At 41.6% G+C, this 21,392-nt stretch overlaps 1 protein-coding gene across 1 annotated transcript; it reads right to left on the reverse strand.

Annotated features, from left to right (window-relative positions):
* Positions 1–3,419: 3,419 nt before the first annotated feature.
* On the reverse strand, positions 3,420–14,507 carry TAGLN3 (transgelin 3). The gene is made up of 5 exons (XM_064644107.1): positions 14,122–14,507; positions 13,518–13,699; positions 12,507–12,681; positions 7,867–7,969; positions 3,420–3,980 (listed from the first exon to the last, which is right to left on the reverse strand). The coding sequence occupies exons 2-5, from the start codon at positions 13,695–13,697 to the stop codon at positions 3,839–3,841; spliced, it is 600 nt and encodes a 199-aa protein (XP_064500177.1). The 5' UTR covers positions 13,698–13,699; positions 14,122–14,507; the 3' UTR covers positions 3,420–3,838.
* Positions 14,508–21,392: the final 6,885 nt, after the last annotated feature.

Below are 21,392 nucleotides of genomic sequence, written 5' to 3' on the forward strand. Positions count from 1 at the left end.
GGGGGTGATATTTAAAGCACTTTCTCACCAAAATATTCTATTCTATTCTATTCTATTCTATTCTATTCTATTCTATTCTATTCTATTCTATTCTATTCTATTCTATTCTATTCTATTCTATTCTATTCTATTCTATTCTATTCTATTCTATTCTATTCTATTCTATTCTATTCTATTCTATTCTATTCTATTCTATTCTATTCTATTCTATTCTATTCTATTCTATTCTATTCTATTCTATTCTAAAGCTGGGATAGCTGATTACGTTATAGTCAAGCTTCAAACAGGATTATAGGCAGTGTGTGTGTGAGGGATCTTAACTCATTCTTGCTGTCAAACTGAGTCCACAGCTTTCAGTGAGATGTTGTTCATCATCTGCAGAGGAAATCCTTCTCTAAGCAGTAGAGCTAGGAGAGTAAACATGAACCCCCTTCTCCCAAACACATACTATACCCCTCAGTGTTCAGAGCTCCTGTATGCCTTTATTCTAATGTATATCAAGGTTTTTAAGTAGTAACAATGCAGAAGGTTGTTACAGAAAATAATTAGCCTTCTGGGACACCTGTGTAAGTGCTTTTGATGCAGTAGAAGCAAACTTAAAATGACTTTTTGTTAATATGAGAGAAGCGATAATGCTTCCTGATAACTTGGTTACAACTGGCATGGTACTGTATTAAATTTACTTCTTAGCTTCAGATGTTTGTAAACTTACTAGTAAGGATATCTTAACAGAAGAAGATTACTAGGCCAGAGTGCATTAACATTTAATTAACAATAGCATTAATATTTCTGTATCTATCATATGGAAGGACAAGATTAGCCCACAGAATGAAGTATATTTTGAAGCATTGAATGCCAGATATTAACAACTAGAACAGTTTGATGGCTTGTAGCCTCTTTTTTTATCACCGCCAGAGGCAGACTGCTGGGCTAGACAAACTGCTGCTCTGACCAGTAGATCCATCTGCTCTTCTGAGTCAGCCATGCTAATGACTTGGACCTGAATTTGCCCAGGTCCTCTCCTGCAAGGTCAGGAGAAAATCTGACAGTGGAGCAGGTGGTGCCACAGCATGGCATCAGGGATACAGAAGGCAACATACCCTGGGAACTCAATTGGTAAGCAGCACTTAAAAATGGTGTTTTTAGAGAGAAGAGCATACAGAATGGAAATTCTGCAGCCAAACAGAGAGGGGAGAACCAGGTCACTGAGTTCAGGAAAGATTGTGTGTCCCCTGTGGGGGTGGTGTGGGGGAGAAGGTGTGGGGTTGTGGCCTCTTAGACCTCTTACCTACCTTCAAGGCAGTTCTTCCAGCTCGTCCCATCCAGCCATTTTGCCTGCTGTGGCTGTGACTTTGTGTTAGAGGAAGGTGGCTGCTGTTCACATTCATCAAGGTGAAACTTCTGGTGGCATTTGTCTTGCCATTTGTCTTGCCATCAGTCCAGATTTCCTTAGTCATCTTATTTGCTTTTATTAAGAAAAACTGCTATTCTCTTCATGTTATACCTGATGTCACGTCTATGGGCAAGTTACATATTACACTTTGCACTGAGCTAAGGCCCCACCATAACTGAAAGGTGAGCTCCCACATGAGATCCACTATCTGGGGTGGTCATCTGCTCCTCTGCTGAGCTTATTCACCTAAGTAACAGAAAAATATCCCTGAACAGGCAGTAAACACAAAAAACGTGTTTGACAGTAGCACAGTGGAGGAGCCAAGATGCCCTGGCAGGTATAAGAGGAGGTACTAGTGTGGACAGGACCTTTTCAGTGGCAGCTACTACAGATCCACTAAGCTCCAACCATGTAATGTGACCTTCACATCCCTCCTTGCTCTGCTCTGCAGTGCTTGGCCGAAGTGGGGAGATGTTCTTCCTCCTGACAGGGATGATAGAGCTTCCTATGAGCTGGGGTTCAGTTTACTCAGTGGTAGAAACTTTTGAAGCTACATCAACATGTGTGTCACTGGCTCCAGGGCTACTTAGTAAACAATTAGCTGCCACCATGTGTCACTGGGTTTAAAGCCAGACAGAAGTCACTCCTACCTATGTATGTAGGCACTCAGAGAGCTGTCAGAACAGATTACTCTTCATTTGTTACCTGACTAGATATTACATTTTCAGGCCTTCTTGGAAGCCTGTCATGAATTAAAAAGGAAAAAAAAAAAGAGCCCACAGAGTTCAATTCTCATGTTTCCCTTCCCACTTGCCTGTGGGGAAAAAGTGATTTGGTTTTTCGAGTGAAGACAGCAGAGATAGTTAACAGCAAGAAAACCCTGCAGAGAAAATTGCATGAATGCCTCAAGTGTATGTGCCACACAGCCCCGAGGCAACCTGAGCTGACCAGCAAATCAAGTATGCAGAGTCAGCTCTGGTGTGCTCCTGTGGCCAGATGACTGTGGCTGCGAGTTCTATTGACACTCCAGCAAACTGCCCCCGAATGAACCACTGGCCACATTTACAGATTGTTTGAGTTTGAACTCCGGGCATTTTTCAGGTCAGAATTGTTTTGGTACTTTTGTTCTATTTCTTTCATTGCATTTAAGACACACCTTGCTTTGTGTGTTGTTTGATATAGTATCAACTATCAGAAGGTGAAGCCCGTTCTCACCTCTGACTGACAGACTGTTCTTTCACAGTGAAGAATTCCCTAAGTTTGGAGACCTGTCTGCTGCAAGCTGTACTGAGTCTGGCTGGGATGGAGCCTGCAGGGTGCTGTGCTTTGGACTGGTGACTAAAGAAGTTAATTACACACCAGTGTGGTGGCTACTGCTAAACAGTGCCTGAACAGTGCCAAGGTCTTCTCTCTTTCTCATTCTGCTCCCACAGCTGGGGTTGGGCAAGAAGTTGGGAGAGGACACAGATGGGACAGCTGATCCCAACTGGCCAAAGGGATATTTCATACATACTTTGTCGGGGTCAGCAACAAAAGCTCAAGGAAAAGGAGGAGGAAGGGGACAACTGTAGTAACAAGTAACCATCATGGATACTGAGGCCATGCTTTCCAGAAGTGGCTAAACGTCTGCCTGCCAATGGGAAATAAGTGAATTAATTCCTTATTTTTCTTTGGTTTCATATGCAGCTTTTGCTTTCTCTATTAAATGGATTTTGGCTTGATCCACAAGTTTGTGGGCTGCAGTTGACCCAGCACGCTAGTTAAATTGGGAGGGACTACATGAATCAGACTCAATGGATAATAAATCTTTTCTTCTTTTTAGGAAAATTCATTGGATGTGCCTTTAGAGAAACACTAAATTGAACCTGTAACAACACTGTAAAACACTGCAGCAAAGAGTCACTCAAACAGGGCTCTGGGTTAGAGATGGGATAGATTGACCATTGAAAATACCTAAATCCTCTGCACTGTACCATGTGGTCATTGGTTTTACTTGCTTTTACCTCTAAATAATGAGTCTAAGAGGTGTCTTTAATTTGTCTTTATTCTTAGGTCAAACAATATCATCACTGAATTGAAGAACGAGGTTACTGGTTGAAATACAAGTGCAGTGTGAGACAAATATGGAAGATACCACTTTGCAAATAAATTAATACAGAATAATTGTCTTTGCATAGTTCAGAAGTGAAAAGTAGGAGGCAGCAGTGCGCACGTGCTGTGAACTGATACACACCACCACAAAAACCCAAGTTCATAGATGAACTCTTGCAGCTGCAAAGAAAACAAACCAAACCAAAAATACCCCAAACCTTAGAGAGCGCTAACTATTAAAAACCAGGCAGAAAAGGAACTAATGAGATTTTTTTGTTGTGTTTTTTGTTTTGTTTTTTTTTCTTAACAGACCATGCTGCAGAAAGAGTGTTTTCTCCACAGACAGAGACGTTTTTAGATAATCTGCCTTGGCATTCCATAGCCTGTCATACCCGACTGTGATGCTCCTTTGTTGCTGCCCATCTGAAGGCCTATTACGTTCTGTCCCTGACGAAGCTGCTCTTCTGAAAATCCTCGTCGATTCTGCTGTGCTTTCCTGTCCAGATACACACAAAAAAAGCAACATACATGCCATCATTCTCCATATGCTCAGAGGACCACAAAAAGCAATCTGAAATTGGCTTATGTCCCTTGTAATGTCATTTGCACCATCCCATGTGCTGGACAATACTGGCTGGGCTCATTGCTGCAGTTAGCAGTAATGCTCTAGTCAAGCTTCAGACTTTCACTGTACCACTTATTCCAGAAGCCCGAGGGACTTCCCTAGCAGCTATGACAGGTAAAATATTTATGTAGTGCTGTATATAACACACAAAATAGGATTAATTTGTGTTAAACCCTATAGCTCTTAACAGCTGTAGTCCATGGAATCTGATCAATGAGACACTTACCTGTGCTATACTACAAGTTGATGCCCATCTAGAGTAACAGTACAAATTGGCATAATTTAACTCAGGGGAGTAAATAAGATCTGAATGTCCTCAGAGCAACAATAGGTTGGTGAAGGGACTTGCTCATTTTTGTGGAGTAGACGGTGGTTGCCCACAGGACAGAACAACTGCTCTGTTTCCATTTCCAAATCTCTCACCTCTAAGCAACAGACTTTTCCCTTTGCACCTGTGTCTTAACTGTATGACAGTCCTTTAAATTCTGTCAAGAGATGCTGACCACTTCTGTTCGGTGTCCTAGGTCTCAAAAGCCCTTTAGATTAATGAACCTTTGCTGGAATGTAAAAGGAGCCTTTATCTCCTTGAAAACAGCATTGAGGGCCATAGTGGTAAAGAAGAAACACAGAAGTTTGCACTCTGTTGCCCTGCAAGAAACTGTACAGTTTGGATTAATCTTTCATTTTAACAAGGTGGAGAAAACAGGCAATTTACAAGGGAGAAAGATCAGTCTCTTCCTATCAAATGAGCCATATGAATCAGCAGAACTCCAGACTGAGGGAGGCTTTCCATCTACCACACCCTACTCCCACCCAGGTACAATGTTTTTCCTTGCTGTGTCTGTTTACCCTGGGATCAGGTTATGCTGCAATACTGCATCGAGTTACAGTTCCCCTTTTCTCCCCACCCCACCACTAGATGAGAATGCTAGATTAGGTACCTGCTGTGATTGAAAACCATCAACATGATCCTCTCCGTGAGGGTCAGATCCTGTCCTGTGCTGAGAACCCTGGCTCAAGTCCAGAAAAGCACTTACACTCTTTGCTAGGCTCAGGGCGTTCAGGACATTGCAGGAGAAGAACCCACACCCACATGAAAGCCCAGCAAAGCAGAAAGGTGAAAAAGATCCACAGGAAACCAGTACTGACCTCTTGTTTTTTAGAATGGGTCTTCAGTGGTAATGTATTGACTAGTAAGAGGGCTTATAGAGGCCTGTCACAGGCTCTCAGATTCCACACCTCCCACCAGAAAGCACAAGCACACTGTTTTGGAGGGAGGCACACAGAACTGTGGGTGCCTCAGAAAGCAGCCCCTCTCACTGCTGCTTAATGTCTTTTCCAGAATACTTACATTGGCATGGAACTACTGCCAGGATCTCCACAAGAGGATGTTTTTAGAACTACTCCTATTACCTAATTGAATCTCGGGTTCACTGTGTCTGCCTCTACTTTAATTAAAAAAACAGGAAAGCATTTTTTTTTTCTCTTTCCTCCTAGGATTTTCATCTGTATTGATGAGTACTTCCACAGAAAGTCTAAAAGTAACTGAGGAGGAAAAAAAATGAGAACTGCAAAAAAGAAATAAAAAAGATACTAGCTGGAAGCCTGGGTATGCTAATAAAAGTTGATTATATATACAGTTCGGATTATACAGAGTTATTTTTACCATCATAAGCACCCCATTTAGTATATGATGGTCTTACAGATAGCAACATGTACACAATTTGGTTTTAGGTGGGTGGAAATGGCCTTTACTGAGACTGTAGAAAAAGGGGTGAGGGCAAGTCTACTCCCTCTCAATGTCTCACACTATGTCAAGTTCTTTTTGGCTTGCCTGCCATCACCTGGCATCACTCTTACCTCAAACTGATCTGTTAACTTTTTGTGCCAACTTTACACCAGTGCTCGTGGTTGGCAAACCACCGGATAACAAACAGCCATGGATCCATGAACCTTGGTGGGGCATGCAAGGAAGAGGGAATCAGGCCTGGTGGTACCACATATGTGAGACACTGGCAATGGAAAGTTAAATGGCTTAGCTCAAGTGTGGCATTATCCTAATCACTGCAGATCCCTGCATGGGTACTCTTACACCATTTAATATTGGTCTCTCAGTTTCACTAAAGGCGATTAAGAATCAGCCTGAAAGCCCTGAATTATGAGTCACACTGGGTGGCAGCAAGGGGGCTTGGTCTGCCTGAAGGGATGGGCAAGCTACTCAGAAAACAACTTCTGATCTGCAACATATTGTAACACCAGCTTTCCTTAAATTAGTGGCTATAAAAGGGTATTTCAGGGGCTGCAACAGATATGGATTGGCTATCCAAGCAGTACGGGCTGGGCAGCCAGCTAGAGGAAAAGGGAGGTGATCACCTCTTCATCTATGCCAATGAAAACTGCTCCCACCCACAATTAAGAGTCCAGATGAAAATTAATTTTTCCATGAAGGACTTTGTTTTAGTTACATAAAACAAATAAGCCTGTCTGGGTCATAGTGATTTCATGTCTGGTTTATATTAAAGCATGTAACTGGATTTGAAATCAATTTTAAACCCAATTATATTCCATAAATATAAATCTATTTGTGCACCGCATTAAGTTAATGTAACCTGATTTCATATAAACAATGCATAGGAGTTTGCATTTATTCGCCTAAAATTCAAGTCTCCCTTACACTCAGTTTAACCAGCTCAAGGTTGAAGACAAACAAACTGAAGTTTGCTTTATTTTTGCTGAGCCTCTCCTAGACATCAGAAAATTCAAGGGAAGAAAAGAAATGCAGTCAGCATTCTTTTTGCTAACATGCCTCAGACATTTCTATGTAAGAAATACTCTTGGATGGCAGAATCTCATGTCAATAATATGCCTGTGGGGCAGGAGGGCTACCTGTGGGAGGATTTCCTTTTCTTCCTGTCCCTGCTTCTCAGCTTCCCTAGCCAAAACAAGAGGAGGTTCAGAACAACTAAACAGCTTTGCCAAGACAGAGATTTCTTCACAGATAAATGGTGCTCCCCAAGAGAAAAGAAGACTAGGAAATGATACAATTTTTGGTTTGATGAAAAAGGGAAAAAGGCTTCATGCCTTGTCTCTGCTTGGTAAAGGGCTCACTCTATGGGGGTTTCCAGACATCCATAACAGCCTTCATTAGTATTTCTGTCTGCTATCTGATGTGAGGCAAAAGTGTACACTTTTGCTGTCAGCTACTCTCAGGACACACATATCTGTATGGCTGCTGCCGTTTTCATTCCCTTGGATTCATATATGGATATTGAGGATTAGCTGAATCTTCTGAATAGATGAATGTCATCAGAACTGGTGGCTAAATTTGCTAAGTATCATTGCTTTCCTTCTAGGGAACGAGAATCAGGGATAAAGTCTGTGAACAAGAAAATTATGCATCTTCTTCAATGACCACTGCAGGCACCTCAAGCAGTAAGATGGATATGCTACAAAGAGAAAAAGCTGCAGTACACAGTTCCCATGGGGCTCCTCCCCAAGCAGTCCTGGTGTAACTTTAGGCCAACAAGATAGGGTAGGACACACAGCTAGAATGCTGGGAGCCAGTGAAGGGTAGAAAATATTGCTGCCTGAGCCTTTGATTCCCTTCTCTAGACTCCAGAGAGAAAAATCTCTCCATTACAAGGAAACTTTGGAGAGATTCATCCTTTCTTTTCCCAATAAGTTTCCTTTAATTCTAAAGGCACACAATATTATCAGCTTTCCAGGGAAGACAGCTCTGAGCAGCTCTGGACTTTACCTGTGAAACCAGGATGGATCTCCTTTGTAGCAGCCGTCATCCTTGGTGACTGCCAAACTGCCTAGAGCCATTAAGGTTCTCTGCACTGCTGCCATGTCCTTCCCTAGAAAGCCAGACAGTGAAGTTAATATATGTCTTTGCACAATAAATAGCTTGGCACACCAATAAATAGTTTTATCCAATGTATTAACTAACTCCCTCAGCTCCCCTGAAGAAGTGCATTAATAGCATTATAAATGCTATTTCACTATTGCTAAAATGGAGGTGCTGGCATGCAAGAGCTTATTAAAATGTCAACAAAGGGATAGTGTTAAAGTGAAACTTAATTATTCAGACACTTCAAGGTTTCCTGGCCTTTGGTTATTTTAATGCCTTCTGCCATACCATTTTAAGGCTATATAATCCTTTTGGTAAAATTTTCTCCTAAGAAGAGATTACTTTGGTGTACAAATAACGGTAATATACTCAGTAAAATATGTCTGAAGGAGAACAGTGTGTCAAATAACAGTGCTGTGTCTCATTTTGTTCAGAGTAAAGTTGATCCAGTGAGCTGCTAACAAAGCTCACAGCAGTCTTGGTGAGCTCCTGTGCAGATAACTTTTATCAGTTCTTCCCAATTTAACCATCAAACCACCCTAATCCTTCCTACTGGCTTCAATTCTCTGCACTTTCATACTTTCAGTTTCTGCCATCCAGTCCACTATTCTTCCCCTTTCTCCCTATGCTATCTTACTTCATTCCTCAGTTCAAAAAGTCATGGCTCATCTCATTTTTAGCCAAATAAAAATTATAGAACTCGTTGCCCAATCCAGATATGCTAACTTTTGGAAAACTTTCTAGCAAAATTGAGTTTGCAGCAGGTATTTCCAATTGTCTGAGGTGGTAAGTTCTTGGAAATCCACCTGCTGCTTCTAACTTCTTCTGAAATTCTTCCATAAGTGTTTCTATGACTCCCCTCCCCTTCTTCCCATTCCAGTTCTCCCTCTTTCCTAATGTAATGTATCTAGTTAACAGATCTGATTATGGTTCTTCACGTGTGAAAGCAAGTAATTCATAAAAACATGAGATACCAGAGAGATGATGATAATAGACCTCAGAAATACCTCCAGTGGTCCAGTATCAAGGAATATCACTGTACACCAGCTGGAGTGTAGAGGGAAGCGAGCACTGCAGTGTCTGTGTTTATGTTGAGCATCACTGATTATAGGCAGATTCAGCCTGGGGCTTTGGTTCGTACAAACCTAAATGCCTGACACTGTGGCTGAGGTGAGGAAGACACGCCAAGGCTGAAAACACCTATCAGCTTCCAGTTGTGGCTGTCATTCAGACTACTACAGTCTATCAGAATCCTATCTGCAGAGGACCATTTGCTCAGAAAATAAATTGTCGGTCACCCAGAATCCTCCTTTTACTCTTAATGCAAACTGCATCAGGCGAGTCCTTGCGTAAGGAGGGCAGCTGAAGAGCCGACATCCCACACGCGCACGTACACGGGCGCGCACCGAGGAGAGCGAGGCAGAGGCACTCAGAGCTCCCCGAAGCAGCAGATGTACCATATGCTGCAACAGATGCCACATACAACGTCCTTGGGATGCCTCCCATATAACAAGGAGTGCAGTGACTGACTGGGATGAAAAGGGATGTGAAGAAAGATTTAAAAGTGAATCAGCTGAATAGTGACGGCAAGTGAAGAAAAAAGAAAAAGAAACAAAAGACAGGCAGTGAAACATGATGATCAGCCTCGCAGAGCCATCTGGCAGCCCCCCCACGCTCTGCGCTCAGCTCTGCTTTATTTGTCACTGACGAGTCGGAGATGCTGCAGGGGAAAAAGAGTGAGTGGGAGCTGAACAACACGTGACAAAACAAAGCCACGGCCATGACTCTGCTCTGCAGAGACTCCTTGCTGCATGTGAGGGGTGCTGTGAGTGAGGAAAGACCCAAAATCCAAATGGTCTTGTGTCACTTGACCTCTTCTAGCAAATGTTACAAGGGGCTCGATGGTCACTGTAAAAAAAACCACTGTGAAAGATTTTAAATTTCCAGTGAAAAAGTCACCTAATGCTGCAGCCACCTGACAGAAAGGATCATACATGTTCTCTGAAGCCAGACTTGACACTGGCATTGCAGTACATTGTAGTTAGTGCCTTCCCTCAGCTCCAGTACTTGTTTACTGGCAGCCACATGGGCTGCCCACCTGGCCCACAGCTTCGGCTCCCTGAATTGTGCTGCAGGGACCCACGCTGATGGCACGCCTGCATCTTCAGTGTCCTCTGCGGTGTGCTTGGAATAGCACAGCCTCCAAGAGGAACTTGGCACTGGCAGTGCAAGGAGGAAGGGGCCTCTGCTCATGTCTTATGCCTTTCTCTTTGGCAGAAACCTCTCTGGAAGGGCCTCTTCTACAAGTCCAGAAAGGGGAAGGTTCAAGCACAAAGATGGAGAACTGCTCTGCCTAGTATTCCTGAAATGCTTTTTTTGCAAAGGTTGAACAAATACCCAGAGGTGCAGCTGCCTCTTGCCTGCCTGGAAATATACCAAGGAGGTATCTGCACAATGCATTTATGTAAGAAAAGGCCAAAAGAGAGGTGATACTTCCCCAGATCAAGAAGTCTCAGAGATGAAGACAAATGCACCAGATGGACTCAGTGAGTTTGAAACAGCCAACAGCAAATTGTGTCCTAAAACATTTTCATTAATCATTGCTAAGAATTTCAAAGCAGAAGCTCCCAGAAAACAATTAGTGCAAGGGAAAAGCTGTTTTTCACTCACACCCTTTTCTTTCACTATAAACATTGACATCTCTCTTTCTAAAGAGGTTATGGTGTGAAGAGTAGGAGTGCTGCAATTATGAAATAGCAAAAAAGAGACTGTCCTTTCTGTCCAGCTGATGCATCCAGGTTCAGATGATTCATCCCTGAAGGACAGATGCTACAGGTCAGAGTTACAGTTAGGCACAAAAAGCTTGCAGTGACTCACTGCTGGAGAGACATACTGTTTCATCTCAGCACTGAAATGAGCAGCAGGAAGAATGAAAAGGGAGTGGGAAAGTGAGGAGACAGATTAGCTCTGGGAAGTCTTAAAATAACAGTGAAGAAAAGTCTTATATGTCTCCCTCCTAGGTTGCAAGTTGTGTTTTGACTTGCTGTCCTCTGGAAGTTACTACCTTTTTTCCTTACATCTGTTGAGAAAAGGTGATGAGTGAAAGAGAGAAATTAGGAGACAGCCACAATCATTAGGAACTTTTTGTCTTCAAAGCAAGTCCTTTTCCTAGTAAGGATCAAAGTACTGTATTTTCATTTGCATGGTGTGAAGCCACTGTAAGTTGCAAAGGACTGCAAAGAACATCTGAAATGAGCCATTATCATCCTTAACAAGATAGATGGAGCTTCTCTGTCAACAGCCTGCTAGGCTGAGGGGTGGGAAGGTGCTAGGTCAGGGAAGTGAAAATCTCTTCATTTAAGACATTTAAAGGTAGATTGGATGAAACAGCAAAGACTGAACTGGAAGAAACAATCCTGCCCTTGGCCCCCAGATGTATGGTTTTGTCAAGCAAATTTGGCACTCTGAGACCATTACATATCCCAGTAACTCCAGCCTCCAGCTGTCAATATATCCTTTCCCTCTAACCCATTCACAATGAGCTCCCTAGTATTTCATTCCTCCAGCTGTCCTTCATAGGAGTGATCTCTTCCACATATCCCGACTGCCTGTGAAAACAAACCCCACTTTTTTCTCTCACTGTGTGCTCCTACACAAACTATGCTGACCAGCGTTCCCAGTGGATTGTTTTCCTCTTTCCAGTGTTTCATTCTCAAGGCAGATTTTTGACCCTTTCAAATGTGCCTTTCACTACCCTGCAGCTGTCCTTGCTCTGAGCCCTCATCCAAAGCATTGCATCACCTTGTCCAGAGAGATGCAGGATATACAGTGTACTTGGTTAAAGCACCATGAAGGGATGCATCAACACCACAGAAGTGGGCAAAGCCAGCCACATGAACGTACAAATGACTCAGCTCTTCAGCAACTAGAACAAGCAGTTTCCATTTCGAACATGGGATGGAGACAGCCTTCACCTGGCTTACTGCAAAATCACAGAAGCACCCTGAATTTTTTTGCTGTTGCCATAGTGACCTCTCTTAAAAGACTCTCCTTAGAGAGAGAAGCTCAGCTAACATGGCATTAAGCAGTGAGTTTTGCTTCTCACTAATTATAAATGAGGCCTTATAAGCTTCACAGAGGCATACACGCTCCTGGGAATGCATTTTATAGCTCCAATTAAAGCTTTGCTTATAATTTGAAAACTGCAATAAAATCTTGTCATCAGAAAATCAGAGGTTTCCATATTTGTTATTAGAAGCTATTTACTTCGAAATAATTAGCACAGAGAACAGTTGTTTTATCAGGTCTGTGGATTTCTATCAGAATGATGGGCTTTTGGATAACATATGAGCTTGGAAAGGTTCCGTTATGCCCTCAGGGTAATATAAATCCCTCAGAGGAGATAATGCAGCCCGGGAAGAACATGGTAATGAGGTAAGGCAAACAGAAACAAAAGATAATTACATTAGAGAATATGTCTTAGACAAAATGCAGATCAAAGTAAAATGAAGACTGCAAGCTGACTTCCAGTTTATTATTTTTACCTTCCCATAAATCCACTGTCTGAAAAATATCTGTTGTTCTTACTCCGTAGATTTCAGCAGCTTTTAAGAACTGAGATATTTGTTCCATCTGCTTGAAAGCCATTTTTGATTCAGAGATCTTTGTGATGGGCTCATTTCCCTTTGGATGTAAACTGTTTATTAACTTGCATAACAGCTGAGAAATAAAGACAGAAACAAAATTAGAAAAAAGTCACCAACCTAGAAGGCAATTTCTGCACATGAAATGATGCCGCAAAATGTTTTTGACCTGGCAACTTTCTGTCAGGGACATAATTTCTTCAGATAAAAACAAAGAAGTGAATTGATAATAATCACTATTAGAAAAGCATAAAAGCTTTCATTAACTGAGGCAATAGCCTGACCATATAAATCCTAATCTGCTAGAAACAACAAAGCAATCACTGGTAGAGGTTATATAACAACTGACAGAGAAGAAACCTCATGCCCAAGCCAAAAATAAGCAATGTCAATTGAAATATTGTTAAAGTCACTTTGGCAGAGATTCAATGATTAGCATAGTCTTACAGCCCACTGCAAACAGCAGCATCTGCCTGTTGTTCAATAAACAAATGGAATACAATGTTTTAGCTACAGAATTATTCCCAAGAAGACAGTTACGACACAATTCAATCCTTCAAATTTGCTGTCTCTTCGCCTTTCCTTGTCAACACTGATTATTTCTTAAAGAGAAAAGTATGCATCTGATTTTAAAATGGATCACATTTAACTGTATGAGAAAAGATGCTGAAGGAATGAGTCATAACATGCATGACTCATAAGAATCATAAATATTGTACTGATCCCAGTGCACTAGCAGAATAATTTATCTTTTGAGATTAAGACTCTTGGTTGAAAGGAAATAAATCAGATACTAAGATATATATTTCTGCACCAACCATGAGCTGTGATGAATTTAGCTGGAGGAAGACAGAACATAAGGACACTGTGCATATAAACATATGAAAATGTATAATTGGACAAAACACTTACCGTTCCATCCATCAACCAGGTCTGAAAATGTTGCCTTCCAGGAGGAGGGTGCTCTATGTGTTCTCCACACTGGACAATAATCCAGTTCACCAACCTGGACTCTAATTCCGGGTCATATTTCTGTTCGATCTTTTCCTGAACTTCTCGACTTAAGCCATAGCTTGGTCCTCTGTTAGCCATCTCTGGAAACAAGGTAGAACTTATTTAGTGGGCAGAGTCCTGATCTACAGCTTTGAAGTATGCACCGGAAAACTAAAGAACAACAGAGTGAGCAGCCTGCCCTCAATGTTAGAGAGCTGAACAGATGTTCATGAACGTGGAAAGTAACTGTATGGCACCGGTTATAGCTGTTCCACAGAACAGGGGAGGGATCAACGAGGGAATATCCTTTTCCAAAAGCACAAATCAGCTACAACATTTTTTTTTTAAAGGAAGGGAAAAACAGCAGTGCCCCCTGCCCAACCACAAAAACAGAAGAAAAGCAAAATTTAAAACGGAGTAGGTTTAAAGAGAGGCTTCTGCTACGTTTACAGAGAATACAATAGGGTTCTCAGATCAGTGTTAAAGCTGCCTGCAAATCCAAAAGCACTTTAAAATTGCCTACCTAATACTTGCTAAGAAGAAGGTTGTACATGGGAGCTCAAGCAATCCGATTAAAGATGCAGTCAGTCTTCCTCAGCAGAGATGCAAGGATGGATATCCAGAGATCAGCAAACCGAGAAGCGTTGATGAATTTAGGAGATGAAGGTTGCCACAATGCCCTGCTGCTGCTGCAGCATCGTGGTTTGAAGAACAGTGTATTGATTTGATTTCCCTCACATATGAGGAGGGTCAGAGCAGGGGCGTTGCTAAGAGCCATTAAAGAGGCCTGCCTACTCAGTCACAGCCCGGGGATCCTGTTTATCTCACCCATCTGCAGTCTGTTTTCATGCATCTTTCCTCAGCCTTGCGCTGCTCACCCCACAGGCTCAGATTTACTCCACCTAGTCTGCATCAACCCAAACTGCACCAAGCATCCCACCGACAGATAGCTACGAATACAAATAGAGGCATTCTGCTAAATGAAGGTAAACAGAAATTACCACAAATATAATTTATTTTTAATCACAGAGCAGAAGCAAACCCTTTTCCTCCCTGTTCTGCATCCCGATGCTAACAGGCTTAGAATGTGAAAAATAATTTCTCTTTTTCCCTGTTCAAATGCTGATAAAAAGTTTCAACAAGGGGACAACAGGATGAAAAGTCAAGGAAGAGAAGGCAGGTAGCAGAATATTATCACCCTATCATTAGTATGTATTAGGCTATCAAATAGTGCAATAGTGTCCTGAGAAAACAACTGGAACCACTAAAAACAAGGGGAAATCACTGAAAAGTAGCAAACCTACTATGAAGCACAAGGATTTTACTTTCTGCTGGTATGAGTCAGCTAAACTCCAGAGATAGCAAGGGAACTATGCCCATGTACAGTAGTTTAAATTTTGATTATACCACTGCAGTGGTACAATGTGGAAGGGGAGAGGAGGCATGCTAAGACAAGAGACTTTTCTTGTGGTCTGATTTATACAGATTTAATCCTATATTAAATAAAATAACTTTGCTTCTTTTCGAATGACACAAGGCTTTGTCAAGTGTCTTTCATTCATTCTGTATTATCCACCCTGGTACAAAATAGTTTCTTTTTGGCAAATGATTCATGTTCAGCTTGATATGCAAGGAGGTTGATAAACCTGAGGTGGATTCACAACCAGTTTTGCCAAGAAAAGTCCTCCTGCTGCATTTGGAAAGGAAAAAAAAACAAACAAAAAGGGGGGGAGAAAGGAATACAGTTCCTTGTATATCTGTTTCATAATGGTCTCTTCATCCGTTACTTTCTCATTTTAAGACCTTAAATTATCAGATTTATACTGCTTCAGATGCTACTGGGCTTGTCAGACTCAAGAGATGAAAAATTTAATAGATGACCGAATTCATTGTTGTCCTCCACAGGCATTTCCTTTAGTGCTTTCTCTTCTCTGCACTAGTAGTTTTAAACCCCTATGAAACACTTGATTACATAACTCAGAGAGTGCTACGTGACAGGGCCACCACTTGAGCACTTTCCACCTCAGTGAACATGCTGTTGAAGGCACAGCAAATACGCAGGAACCAAGGCTTCAAACCCAGCCTGGAGATCAGAGAAGGACCAAGCTGCAGCTGCAACAGTAAGAGGCAGAACGTGAATTTGACATCCTTTCCCTTCCAGCAACTGTTAAAGGCTGGGCTTCACACTCTTTGGCCAGTCCCATCAAGAATAAGCTTTACTTTGCATTTTTAGATCTTTTTGTGTTCTTCTGTTTAGAAGGGAACTACTGAGGTTGCTTCGCTGCTTCTGGTCACACCAGGGTGTTCAGGCTCACTGGCACTAAGATCTCATGAAAGTCACTTACCTTTGCATCAGCCTCTGACTCTGTTTCCTAACTTGGGGGCAGGGATGAGTAATTTAACTCTCCTAAGCTGCAGAGCAGAGGTCTCCCCCTTCACAGCTGTTGGCTATGCAACCTGTTCTCGAGGGACCATTCCATACTGTGAAAGCTGAAAAGCAAGCTTCTCCATCAGTACAAATTTTTAACAAGGCTTTGAAAATCTGGAAAACTCCAGAGGACTGGAAAAACACCAGCCCCTCCCCAATATTTCCAAGGCAGCACTAAACAAATCATCTGGCCTGCTTCTGTGCCATCAACCCTGGGAAAACCAGTGGAATAATTATTTTTTTTATAAGTGATAGTGTTGATGCAGTTTACTAAAAGCTTGGTAATACATTAGAGTTGGCTACTGCATGACAGACTAATTAGGGAACTGTGCTGATTTCTGAAACAACAAGACACATTAGAGAATAAACCTGGTAACTAGTAGGTACTGTAATATTAGTGTGACTGAAAAATCACTAATGATGGTGTATATTTTATTCAGTTTGTACTAGAATATGTTCCCAGGCCTGAACTATTTAATATGTTATTAGAAGACACCAAAAAAATCCAGGCTCCTAAGAAGATCCCAGCTCATGTGAGCTGTGATGAATAAAACAAAAAAGATAAAAAAAGCCTCCTTGAAAGCAGTCTACCTGCAAGCAGGCAAAAACATGTCTCATTGCAGCTGAAGTCCAGCCATCATAAGAAACGTGCTTTTCAGAGTGCAGCACCCTGTCCTATGACAAAACAGATGCTAAAAAAAATGCAAAGGGTGATGAAGATAATCAGGTGGGCACAGATGCTGGGTAAGACACTGTGGTTGAGGGGTTTGGCTGAATGAAAGACAGGACGTGCAGCAACAGCAGTGGGAATATTATATCCAGTTCTGACAATCACTCTCCAAAAAAAGTGTTGGAAGAGTGAAGTAAATTCAAATAATTATTCCAGTAACCAAGACTGAAAATTAGAGCCTTTACAGTAATCACTTCAGAAGCATTATCTGTTTAGCTCACCAAAACCAGAAGTTAAGAAATGGCAAGTACAGGTGCCTACAATATACCTGTCAGACACAGGTGTATTAAAGCCTGATGGTTAGAAATGGGTTACGGAAGAAAGGGGAAGGTTTTCAGCTGCAAAAATACTACCATTAGAACACTTCACTTATTGCTTCTGATGGATTTTGTTCTCTCACTTTTCTTGGCAACACAAGACTGGAATTTATGACTAAAAATAGAGTTGAAGCTTGAATAACCGAAGTAGCTTTTTATGCCTGTAAGCACTATGGCTCCTCTTCTGCTTTCAGATAATCACAGTATTACCCTATAAATTTAAAAATCTTTTTAAGTCTATAAACAAGTCATGCCAACAACAACAAAACTGACATTAACTAGCTCTCTACCCACGTTTAGATCCAGGGTAACTCAATAGCTTTCAGTGTCTTCCAACTGGAACACGGAGGGAAAAGTAAAACTTACCCTAACACAGAGCAACCCTTAATCTTTGCTAGATTCACTGTTTGGTGATTCACTCCTCAGAAAGAGCCTTGTATTTCAACCATTCCAAAACACTATCTTACAAGGTATGCTGGGTCAATCTCCATCAGACAAAGCTATCCAGCAATTACAATAGCTGGGAAGTCCAGGCTTCATTTTCCTGGTGTGCCACTGTAAAATAATGGACCTTTCATAACTAAGTTAAAAAACAAATAAGCAAACAAAACAAAACAAACCAGGAAGTTTCCCAACACTTTAAGTTTACAGAACCTCCCTTCACAAGAAAACTTCTGAAGAAGTTTCTGGTCAAAGATCCTCCTGAGAATAGACATGAATGTCTATGTGTGATGTCATGTTTTCTAGAGTTGCAGAGGATGCTCAGGTCCAATACAAGCTCGGTGAAAGTACAGGGCCTTTTTCAGGGAGTTGCAAGGCAGGAAACTGCTCTGCAGACCCTTGGTTTTATTCACAGCCTTGCTTTGTTGTAAGATACCTGGAGATGTTCTACACAAAAGAACTACTCAGACTAGGCGGAAAAAGTAGCTACTGGAATATTGCCATCTTATTAACTGTGCAAAAACAAGTGGCAGAGATATCAGAATCAGGGAGCAACATTAATTTTAAAAATTCTAACTTCCCCATTACTTTGAAATCTACAATCTAGAGAACTTCAAAGACTAAAAGCGCTAAGCTAAGCAAGCATCTTCCCTTTCACCTGCAAAACGGTTCCTTTGCCAGCTCTGAAGATGTTAATCCCCAAGCCAGTACATAGTTTGAACACCTCCAATTTGTGATTAAAAGAAAAGTAATTCAGGAAGGAAGGACCTTCCTATTTGTGTGACAGAACAGAATGCACTAACACTGCAACCTACGGAACAAGGCAGCTCCCAAGACTGCCATGACTGGAAGTGTTTCTGGAATTTGTAAGTCACTGCCCACCTTCCATGCAGCTTGCCAGCTTAGCACTGGAAACCAATTCCTCTGGATATAATTGTCAGCATTCCCACGATTCAAGGTGATCTTGAAGGTAGATTGCGCATTTTAGTTCTCACGGTCTCTTAAGTCTTGTGCTGGATTGACAGACTCCTGTGAAAGAAAACCAATACATTTCATTATACCAATTTTTCATCTGTCCCCAACAAAAACGGTACCTCCTGAGAACTACTTTGGTTTGAAAATTATACATTGCAGTACACATTTACCAGTAGAACAGAAAGGAAGTATCATCTTTATTTCTCTGAAACATAGGTCAAAACAGACAGCAAGATTTACAAATAAACAAACAAACAAGATCAAATCCCCTAACTAAATAAAGGCTGCTTCTTATGGTTAGGGATTTAGCTTTGCTGTTAGGAACTTTTTCAAGAGTTACTGTCCTAAGGACTAGCACACACTGGCACATTTTTTGCCAGCAAACTGTATTCAGTTAAAACTCAAAAGTGAGGATTCTTGTAAGGATCAGACCCAATCCTAGCCAGCCTTCAGGGATTGCTTTTCCCAGACTAAAGTCCGGGCAGGCCGTTTGCATCCCTCCAGTGCCCAGGCGTGCTACTGTTCAGCATACCTTTGCCACAGATATGAGCACCTGCTTCCACCCCGACAGGCAGCAGTGACCTTCTCATGTTGCCATGTGGGAGGCCAGTGGACAACATCGTGCAGATCAGAAGGCCCAAAAAGAACACAGCCTTTCACGTGCTAGCCTGAAAACATTTTAAATATGCATTTTAATTTCAGGACCAAATGGCTGGAAGTTTTAGGAGCTGCCATTTGCTTTTCCTTCCAAATCTGAATGCAGAGCTGCCTGAAGCCCCTTGCCAAACACAAATCAAGTGACGGTAGCAGGCTGAGAACATGTCTATTCCTCACCCGTGAGCTACAATTGTAGCACAAGCTACAATTACTGTGTCAGATGGAGGACGCCCCTTTCTCTTTAATGGAATAGGAGCATTGGACCATATAACATACATATGCAGGACTTGAAAGAGAAATACAAGGTCAAGCCTGCAACCAGACTGCAATAAGTCCTGCAATTTAGATTTATCCATTACAAGCCCAGGGTTGTAAGTAACATTATTGTGTTCTAGGCAAATACGTATTGAAGGGAGATGAGGTCCTACAGTCAGAAAGTCAATCTGAGCTACAGAAACCAACCAACAAGCAGTAAATCTATGAGCAGCGTGCTTTCATCCTTCATCTCTGCCTCTCCTTCCCAACAGTAATCTCTTCCCCTAGAAAACACTTGCCAGGAGCAAAGCACTATGGACAGTGGCATGAAAACCTTATACTTAGCGAGCTGCCTGCTATTTAACATAATGGCTGAGTTCCCTCTGCCTTTCCTGTCCCTGCTGTGCTGGAGAACAAAGGTAGAAGGGTGAGAATGTGCACTGATTTGTGGTATTTCTATATGCATTCCTTATACAGCTGATGAATATTCACCAAGCCTTAGGGAAATTTTACATTCACACACATCTTAATGAATTAGTTCATCAGCTCAAAGCACAGACTGCTGATCTTAGAGACAGGTGAAACACATAACCCTCTTCTATTTCCAGGGAAGCCTTCAGTTTTAACGTAACTTTTCATGACTTAAAGCAAAAAATCTGACAAGGCAAGGTAGGCCTCTTTATAACAGCACAACTGAGTAACTTAAAAACCAAGGAAGTTGAAATCTCGTTATCTCCCCAGAACACGATTTTCCCTCCCACCTGTGTTGTTGTTTTTTTTCCTGCCACAGAGGAAAGGATGGGGGCCAAGGAGAAGTGACAAGCACAATCCTAATGTAGAAACTGACCAAGGCAGTGGTTCAGAAAATGTTGTAACTCTGTATTGCAGCACAACCAGAGCATTAAAAATTCTTGAGCAGCTGCAGATAAATCACTGGTTCAAAGTCTCTCTCTAAGCACCTTTTCATTTGATATGAAAAGCATGGTACCATAAATCTTTTAGTCCCACTGAATAACAGCATGTCCAAGAGACCTCATAATCAAAATTAACATAAAAATGAAACAGCAGGAGTTAGTTCTGAGGCCTATGCACCAAGGGCTTTTTTGTGAACACTGATTTGTTTGCATTTAGTGTTGATGCAAGAGAAAATAGGTTAACTAAACTGAAACTACATGAAATACTTAATATCAATTAAGTAAAAAAATAAACAAAGCCAAACAACAGAAGAGACAAACCAAGTAGAATATTTAACAAGATAAAAATACATGTATCTAAACTCAAGTAAGTACAGCTCAATATAAGCAGAATAAGAGCACTTGTTTATTAGGAAACAAGTTGAATAACCTTTAGAAACTTTCAGCACACCCTGGTTTACTGCAGAGTTCAATCCCAAACACAGGAAAGCCTGCCTCATCGTTTTTTTTCCTTTTCAGAAGGCAGAAGAGTTTGCTTCACCAGTTAAATCTCAAGCAGTTTGCTTTTGCAACAGATTCAGAAAGAAAATGTTGATAAGGACTAGGGACAGTCGAGGCCAGCTGGTAATGTTTGCGGTTCTTTTACATGAGAACTACTACCTACTCCTCTGCTATGCTAATCAAACATCCTGCCTAGCTACAACAGCTTGTTGTTATTTACTCATGAAAGGTGAATGATCATAACTCCTCGGCAAAAGTTAACATTATGTAGCTTAAGCTTTACGTAGAAGGCGAATACCTCGAGGTGCTTATTCAAGCGGTATTGTTTGATCAAAATCAACAACACAAGCAGATGAGTTGCTTGATTAGTGTCCAGAGTTCCCTTGTACTGTGACAGCAGTGTCAGCCCTGACATGTCCGCAGTACACTCAATGACAGAGGAACCCAAAAAGTAATTTTTCAGACCTGCCAAAAGCAAAAGACAACGAGAATACTAACAAATTCAGCTAAGTGCACTACTGGAAATAATTAAGCATAGATTAAGGTATTTGGAGAAAGCCAATCCCCACCCCAGGC

Source organism: Pseudopipra pipra, chromosome 2 (genome assembly GCF_036250125.1).
Source record: "Pseudopipra pipra isolate bDixPip1 chromosome 2, bDixPip1.hap1, whole genome shotgun sequence".
NCBI lineage: Eukaryota > Metazoa > Chordata > Aves > Passeriformes > Pipridae > Pseudopipra > Pseudopipra pipra.

Excerpts from the sequence above, each read along its gene's own strand:
- TAGLN3 (XM_064644107.1), bottom strand. The coding sequence starts at position 13,697 with ATGGCTAACAGAGGACCAAGCTATGGCTTAAGTCGAGAAGTTCAGGAA. Across the intron at positions 12,682-13,517 it reads CCTGGTTGATGGATGGAACG|CTGTTATGCAAGTTAATAAA; the intron begins GTAAGTGTTTTG and ends TTTATTTCTCAG. Across the intron at positions 7,970-12,506 it reads GACAGTGGATTTATGGGAAG|GGAAGGACATGGCAGCAGTG; the intron begins GTAAAAATAATA and ends CTGGCTTTCTAG.